This window comes from Physeter macrocephalus, chromosome 7 (assembly GCF_002837175.3).
Source record: "Physeter macrocephalus isolate SW-GA chromosome 7, ASM283717v5, whole genome shotgun sequence".
In the NCBI taxonomy this organism is placed as follows: Eukaryota; Metazoa; Chordata; class Mammalia; order Artiodactyla; family Physeteridae; genus Physeter; species Physeter macrocephalus.
In genome coordinates, this window is record NC_041220.1 from 51049031 (window position 1) to 51058087 (window position 9057).

Genomic DNA, 9057 nt, shown 5'->3' on the forward strand with positions numbered 1-9057 from the left:
GCCATGGCTTACGGGCCCAGCCGCTCCGCGGCATGTGGGATCGGACCGGGGCACAAACCCACGTCCCCTGCATCGGCAGGCGGACTCTCAACCACTGCGCCACCAGGGAAGCCCGAGGCAGGCGGATTCTTAACCACTGCGCCACCAGGGAAGCCCGGATCCACTAGTTTTAAGTAAGCCAGACACCCCTCCATCATATGCATCCTATGTTTCCCTTGCCCATCATGGGGACCAGATGTGCTGGAGGAGCTCTCGAAGCACCTGAACAGGCCGCTCTCCTGGACCATTCAGCTGATGACCGCTGTCTGGCCGTCGCTATTGACTGTAGCTTGCAGACAGCGCTCAGACGGGTGTCTCAAGTGTTGGCTGTGCCAGGATCACCCTATTCCTCTCTGGCCTCACAGCCTAGTGGAAAGTTGGGCACTGCCCACCTCTTTGTGCACCTCCATTTCGTGCCATCAGAAAGCCTTCCAGATTCAGTATCCCACTTCTTTTTCCATCACTGTTCCACAGAGGTTTCCACGTCCATTTTCCCAGATGTCGCTTCTCAATTACACATGGAATTTAGTTCAGAAAGAAGAAAGCAAATCCTGAGGTTAAGCGAACTGATGACAGAGGGGTTCTGTCTTCTCTTCTTCCCTGAAGGCTTGAAATAGAGGACTGTGTCTCCCTGGGATGGTTTCTGACAAAGGTGCGGGGCTGGATTAGCTGAGCCCTTCAAGAGGTACCTTCTACTCCTAAATTCTAATCAGAGCTTAAAACTGCAAAAGACCTCAAAATATCATCTGGTCCAGTTCCTCGCCTTGAAGGACGTGAGGTATTATTAACCCTACATTATAGATGGGAAAACTGAGGCTGAAGGGTGACTTACCCAAAACTCCACCACTGGTTAAGAGATGACAGCAGTCTCCCGACTCCTCAGAGGGCAGGGATCCAAACTATTCACTGTATGTCTTCTCCTAACCACATTTAACCAGACACTACTCTTATTTCCCATGGAGGCCTCACTGGGGCAAATGCGTTTCAAATTAAGCCAGCAATGTTTTGTTTCATGTAGGTTTATGTGCTAATTGCCCTGGAACTGTAATCACCATCCAAGTGGGTCCAGTTTTACTTTCTTTCCTCCATCCCTTGCTGAATCCAGGAATGTATCTTTCATTGGGAGCAGAGATTTTCAGTTCTTCTTTTTCTTGTTTGATCATAAACTTACCAACATACTATTACTGCATTGCAATGTTATCAGGATATCAAGTAACAGGATACTTGATTTCCACTATCTCCTATTTCTGACTGCTAAATTTTCTAAATGGACTCTTGGTTTGGGTCGTAAGACACGCACAAACCTCAGTCGATACAGGAATACACAATAAAAAGAAAAGGCATACTCAGGAAGGGTGTTTCTTTTTTTTTTTTTTTTTGCGGTACGCGGGCCTCCCCCTGCTGTGGCCTCTCCCGTTGCGGAGCACAGGCTCCGGACGCGCAGGCTCAGCGGCCATGGCTCACGGGCCCAGCCGCTCCGCGGCATGTGGGATCCTCCCAGACCGGGGCGCGAACCCGCGTCCCCTGCATCGACAGGCGGACGCGCAACCGCTGCGCCACCAGGGAAGCCCTGAAGGGTGTTTCTTTACCTTATTTCCTGAATCTTTTCTATGTCAGTGGTGATCTCCGTGAGATTCTCAATCAGAGTCAGGTTGTCCTTCAGCCAGGCTATCCTGGGAGGGGGGTAGGCCTGCACGTCCACCACAAAATGTTTGACTTCATGCAGGTTGACAGCTTCCAACGGGCTGAAGTTGGGTTTGATTTCGATAAACCCTTTCTCTGTACAGGGAAAAGTTTCCGTTAAACAATGATGACTGCATAGTGGATCCCCGAGCAGCACAGCCGATGGACATTTTAGAAAGCAGAATGTACCATGCACAGAGATGGTGACTTTCTTCATTTCTTTGACCTCCTTGGTGGCCTGGCGGGCAGCACATTCGTAATCTCCACTATCTTTCACCGTGGCCTCAGGGACCATCAGAGTGTACACCAGTTTGATGGACGGGACCTTGGTTTCCTCCAGCATTGTGATGCCTTTGCCTTTCTACAGATAAAGGGGAGGAAAACCGACTTTAACAAGCTAGCTCCTAAGAGTGAACCCTCACGTAAGCTACGGACTCTGGGAGATAATGATGCACCAATATGGGTTCACGGATTGTAACAAGTGTACCGCCCTGTGGGGATGTTATGGGGGAGGCCGCTCTCGTGTGAGCCCGGGAGCTATGCAAGAAATCTCGGTACTTTCCCCTCAATTTTGCTGTGAACTTAAAACTGCCCTAAAAAATAAAGTCTAATTGAAAAAAACAGGTTTTTTTCAAGCTCACTCCTTTGAAAATCCTGTTTTAGAAAGATATTTAATGACATAGGAAGGTGTCTGTGCTATACTGCCACAGGAAAACTACATAACAAAGTACTATTTAAAGTATAGTAGCTATTAATTATTACATTTATATATAAAGTATTTAAAGGATCTACCCTAAAATTATAATGGGGGTGTTCTGGGAAGTGACTTTTCCTCTGTTTCTCTGAATTTTATGAAGTTACAACAATAAGCCTACATTGTTTTTAATATCAAACAAAAATATGATTCATAAACCAATACTTTGATTATATATTTGGGGGCAAACAGCACATAGTTTGGTTTTGAGGGGAAAAAAAAATTATCTCCAATAAATGAAATGTTTCTGTTTTAAGGATTAAAGGCAATCAGGTATGAACAGAAAAATCAGATAGCTTTACATTTCAGTGAAGATATATATATATATATATATATATGTCTATGAATGTCTCTTCAATACATGAGGTTTATAAGGCAATATGTGAAAATGCCCAACTTCCAATCAGATGCCCTGGAGAGAAAGGAAAGGGGCAGCAAAAGCATGGGGGAGAGAAATGGATAAAAGAAGAGACACTATAAAATGCCAAAAAAAGAGCAAGGAGCCGAAATTTGCAAACTAGGAGTGAAGGGGGAAAAAAGGCATATATATACATATATGTTTTTTGTTCTCCATGAGGCCCCTGCATTAAACACTGTTAATTTTGTTTCTGCGTGGGACCATCATAGCCTTTCACAACGGTTCATATACACTTACCACAATGCATTAGAATGAATGAGACCCGGGATTAACATATACGCACCTCTATATATAAAACAGGAAAACAACAAGGACCTACTGTATAGCACAGGGAACTATACTCAATATCTTATAATAACCTATAATGGAAAAGAATCTGAAAAAGAATATATGTATGTATAACGGAATCCGTTTACTGTACACAAAACTAACACCACATTGTAAATTAACTATACTTCAATTTAAAAAAAAAAACAGAATGAATGAGACCCTATGTGTAAATTCCCAGGGATCAGAGATGGCACGGTGGCTCCCCTTCCCCGTTTCCATCTCCATTCCTCCCTCCTTCTCCCTCTTTCTGTACATGGGCCAGCTTTTAACAGAGTGCTTGGGATTTGGCAAACATCATTAAATCTTTGTTGAATGACTCAAGTTATGCCTGTTCACTGAAGAAAACCATGCAAAGAAAGACCAGGCAGGCAGGAGGCAGAAGTATCATGGGTGTCCACAAAGCAGAAATAGAAGGGGGCAGGCAATCAACATTATCAAATGCCTCAGAACCCAAAGCCATGAGAGCCAAGAAAAGGAGAATTCATGACTCTCTCAGCAATCAGCATATTTTAAAATCCATTCATTTTTTAATTTTTTTGGTTGTTATCTTGTAGCCACAGAACCTTCCGGTTTCTTTCATATTTATGAGAAAAAGGGCTCAGTGTGAAATATCTATGCATTCTGTCCAGCTGTCATCATCTCAGACTCTCCCATTGCTCCAAGAGCCATGAAGTCACCTGGTCAGTGAGCAGCTTAGAGATGGGAAGCTGAGGTCTAGAGGAGGTCAATGTCGTGCCCCATCAGCGATGGGTCTTTGGACCCCTCCTGTACTCCGTTCCATGCCACCAGGGGCCGTGAGGGTACCTACCACTTGTCCAGGGTAAGTCCACTGAAGGTCCACAACCTCATTGTTAAAGACGGCGCAGGTGACCACAATCGATTCCCCTGCCTTATATACAGTTTTAAGAGCTTCCATTTCCAGATCAAGTTCTGATGTTGCTATTTAAAAAAAGAACAAACACAAGGACCTAAATATCCACAGTATAGTTAGGATCTTATAAGGTTTGGGCTTTTTTAAGATGACCCTGAAAATAATTTGCAAACCACCTTGATCAAGACAAAATATTGAAAATCTCAGGAGCCTTGATTTGCGTTGACATACATAATTTGGCACAAAGTAAGACACACACACACACACACACACACACAACACGCAGAACAATAACAATAGTAAAAATAAACTCCAATTAAAGAGAAGACCACATTTGAATCCGCAAGCATTTGGGTTAATTTGGGTTAATTACGACTGCAGCCGCCTTTGCTGATGGATCTACTCAGCCTTTACTGACCTGCACTCCCCTATAGGCACTAGTTCCCACCCCATCGCTTATTCTCCTCTTCTCTCCCACTCCGCTCCCCAGGTATTCTCAGCAGAACCTAGCACAGAGCCAGGCATAAAATAAGCCCTTCACAAAAGTTAAATGGCACACTCTTGCTAACGCCACACCTACAAGTAAGTGTTCGATAAATCTGTTGCCCCAAGCATGGTTTATACTTTCCCGTTTGCATTAACCACTCGCATCAAAGGGATGAAGTCGACAACCACCAGCTTTTCTCAAAATCAAAATCACTTTTCTTAAGTTACTAAAATTAACCTAAGGGTCCAACCCTCACAGGTGTGTGTTTGTTGTTAGGGCTTTTGTAGTCAGGAATGTGACTAAACAGTAAGAGGCTTATGCAAGAAAAGAATTCCTTAGAGTATTTTGAAGTCAACTGATGAAACACAAAATCTTACAGGGGTAGGAAAGCTTTTGCCTTTGGTATTGCTAAGCTTCATACTGTTACAGCCACAGAAGTCAGCTTAACATTGTACGGTAAAGGTGGGATCTTAAGTTCCCATATCAGAATTTGGGGTCTCCCATCACCAGGGACTAAGGTCAAAAGAAAAAAAAAAAACCTACATGCATCTGACTGTTTTGCCTGTAACTCTTATTTTAAGAAGGAGGGAGAGGGCACAAGTACCTTTTAAAGCATAAACATTGAATGGAATGGTCTGGAACTTCTTCCCCCTGACGGTGGCCTCGCAGATATAGGGTCCGACAGTGAAGGTTCCATTAAAGCCTTGTCTGCTGTCATAGGAGGCGTGCACCACCCCGTCACTGCTGAGTAAGATCACTGGTGTCTCAGGATCAGTCGTTCGACAAGGGATGATGGCAGAATCATCGTCCTCCACGATGACCAAGTAATCTGTCATTCCTAGAGGTACGAAGGCTACATCTGGGTCTGAGGTTTGAAAAAGAAAGAAAAACATGTTAGGGATTAATTTCATCTTTACACATATGTTCAGAAAAATTATTCCTTTGCCATTAATCAAATTCAAAGGTATGAATTTTACCTTCACACATATACATAGAAGTGTCACCCCACTGACATTAAGCATCATAAAAGCTAGAAGGTTCATACTTTTTAAAGTATGAACAATACCAAATTGCCTATACCCTCATAAAAAATACTGATGATAAATATAAATATTAGTCAGGAATTGAGGTAAAAATTTAAACAACTACCAAAAACAACAAAAAATGGACAACAGAATAATCAGGTTTGTTCAAAACATGAGAAAATACTTATAATTTTTAAATTATGCAATGCTTTTGACAATGCTTATGGCCTATAGTCAGTATTATTGAAAAGTAGTACAGAAACCTACCTATTAAAAAAAATGACTCTCTAATAATAAATAAAATGTATAATCCCATAGCTTGAGAATTTCCTTTTCAAAAGAAAATCAGCTACTTAAGCTACTATGGAAAGAAGTACTGAGAGTCTCAAGCATCAGTTTCGCAAAGGATGTGCAACTCTTCATAATTCAAACAAGATCTCTGACAATGCAGGGCCTAGCCAGATGACGTTTGTGCTAGGGCAAGGGAGGAATAAGAAGAACCTTTGGACTGGGACTTCCTGGCGGTTCAGTGGTTAGAACTCCTCACTCTCACTGCCAAGGGCCCAGGGTTTGATCCCTGGTCGGGGAACTAAAATCCCGCAAGCAGCACAGCACAGCCAAAAAAAAAAAAAAAAAAAAAAAAAAGAAGAAGAATCTTTGGGCAGTCTTAGGCAGATCAAAACTCCAAGACCCAGGGACCTTTAACAAACCTACTTTCCTACCATTGCCTTCACAACGGGAGAGGGGGGCGGTATTTATGTTGGGAATGACGGGTGACATTCTAAATACCTACCATTTTTGAAACAATTTTTTTTGATTGCGAGGAAGGAAGGCTGATACAGATAAGAGTGTCAGAACAGAAGTGAAGAGGGTCTAGATCCATGGAGCGCCCACAGTTACAGAAGGCAGGAAAAGGAGCCAATTTTTAAAACTTGAAAAGACAGAAAGGTATGAAGATACACTTCTGAAACCCCCTTACTCTACCTCTGCTAAAATGACACGGATGGCAAGAGCTGTAAATGGTTTATATGTTTGTTTATTTGAAACTAAGTACTCTGGCTGTATTCCTCTTTAATTCACCCATCTATATATTAAAATTGCCATGACTTGAATTTGTGTTTAGAGTTCCAAATTCTTGAACTCTGTTAGCAAAGATTCCAGCAAACAAAGCTGCAAGTTAATTTCAGGTTAAAATATACAGTTTGATATCCATTACACATCAGCCAGAGCTCCCTTTAAAATGCAAGCCTCCCCTACCATCATGGGTTACCTATGCAATGTTTAAATAACATGGTGGTCCTTCTCTTAACAACTGTCCTTGGAAGAAGCCAATAGATACAGATACAGATATAGATACAGGTACAGATATAGATATCGGTACAGATACAGACATAGATCATTACAAAGGAGTACCCAGGTAATGCTCGGAGGGTGGTAGACCAAATGCATCTCAAGCTCACGGCTAAGGCTAGTTAATTAGGGTGGCTGCTGTGGGAAAGCGCCGCACCTTCCTCCAGCAACAGGGTCTGGCTCTGAAATCCGTCACAACCCTAGGCCATGCCCTCCAGAAATGCTTCCAGACAATGACTGTGTGGAACAGGGGTTCCTTAGGCTGGAGGACTCCCCAACTTTCTTTGCCCAGAGGTCTAGGACTCATCTACCCCACCTTCCTTCCCACTCTCCTTCATTCAGGGTCACACTTACAATGCAGGCAGACAGCTCTCCCAGCCTCTGTTGGATCCCTCCCCATTTTCTCTCATAAACCTCTCTCCTAGTAAAATCCTTACATACTTAATCCCACCTTACTCCTATCCTGGCATGTGCTTCTTGGAGGACAAGAGACAACATCAACCTGAATTTTTTATTAAAAAGAAAAAAATCTATTCCAACTCATCAAGAGTAAATACAGGCACACCTCGGTGTACTGCACTTTGCTTTACTGAGCTTCGCAGATACTGAATTTTTTACAAATTGAAGGTTTGTGGCAACGCTCCATCAAGGAAATCTATCAGTGCCATTTTTTCCAACAGCATTCCCTCAGTCCGTGTCTCTGCGTCACATATTAGTAATTCCTGTACTACTTCAGACTTTTTCATTGTTATTATCTTTGTTACAGTGACCTGTGATCAGTGATATTTGATGTTACTATTGCAAAAAGATTACAACTCACTGAAGGCTCAGATGATGATATTTCTCACAATAAAATATTTTAAACTTACGGTACGTACGTTGTTTTTTTAAGACATAATGCTATTGCACGCTTAATAGGCTGCAGTATAATTCAAACATAACTTTTATATCCACTGGAAAACCAAAAAAAAATGTGTGTGACTCGCTTTATTGTGATATTGGCTTTAATGAGGGGGTCAGGAGCCAAACCTGTAATATCTCCAAGGTACGCCTGTATATGTTTTATTGAATTTAAGAAATAGCATGGTTATTTGGAAACTCTTATAATGAAATATGGGCAAGTCCAAGATAAGGCCTACCTAATTACTTTGTGGACCCAGCACTTTGCAGTGCCTTCACACAAAGCATACACAGTAAATATTTGTTGAACTTGATCAAACTGAATAGAAACGAGTACATTTCAGACATCCTGCACAATGCCAATAAAAGATGCCACAATGACAATGATTTTCAAAACTTAATGCAGTTCCAAAATATCAACAGTGACTATTTCTAGATGACGGCATGACAAATGATCTTGATTTAAGTGTGTTTGTCTACAGTTTTCAAATTTTCTCCGATGAAAATTTATGATTTTTATACTTATAAAAACTCTCATACAATTAACAGGAGAGACGGGACGACGATAAGCTTGGTCCAGGGGACCCAGGCAACTCACCTGGCACATAGATGTAAATGCGTCTGCCCTCGATCTCGCTTTCTTCCAACTGCGTGTGGTTGTAATAGCAAGTGTACAGCCCTGTGTGGGCCGCCGAGGCACTGACCACTTCCAGCACCGTCACAAAAAGGCCACTGTTGTTCTCCTCATTTCTGATTTCCACATTGGGGTTCTCTTCTTCAGACATGGGGTACTGCCAGCTCACTTCATTCTCCCCAAAGCATCTCAGAGAAAAGGATGAATTCAGCTGCACAACCCTCTCGTTTTCATTGGGCAGGATGGAGGGTAATGAAAGCTGGCAGAGGATGAGGCTCGGCCCTGTAAAAGGAAACATGCTCTGAATAGGATGCAGTCCAAAAGGACGGTCTCACCCAGAGCAGCTTCTATGAACAATGACCATTTCTACGCAAAAATCCGTTAGCCTGGATGCCCATGAAAGGCCCCCCATTATAACAGCACCGCATCTGCTGAGAGCAGCAAATGCTCCTAAGGCCTCAATAGTCCCGCCAAGCGCCCCTGGATTCACCGCTCCAAACACTCCAATGGATAGAGGACATCTGACTCCAACTCCGTATTTTATTTTATTTTATTTTATTTTATTT

General features: G+C 42.5%; 1 protein-coding gene across 4 annotated transcripts in view; it reads right to left on the reverse strand.

Moving 5' to 3' along the window:
• PDGFRA (platelet derived growth factor receptor alpha) overlaps positions 1-9057 on the reverse strand; it is a 46200-nt gene that overhangs the window by 25943 nt on the left and 11200 nt on the right. For all 4 annotated transcript variants that reach the window (XM_007111244.2, XM_007111246.4, XM_024131938.3 and 1 more), the window contains exons 3-7: positions 8456-8773; positions 5187-5447; positions 4033-4163; positions 1912-2083; positions 1629-1818 (exon numbers count right to left, since the gene is read on the reverse strand). In XM_007111244.2, coding sequence (XP_007111306.1) covers positions 1629-1818; positions 1912-2083; positions 4033-4163; positions 5187-5447; positions 8456-8773 — 1072 coding nt within the window. The remainder of the gene's footprint in view (positions 1-1628; positions 1819-1911; positions 2084-4032; positions 4164-5186; positions 5448-8455; positions 8774-9057) is intronic.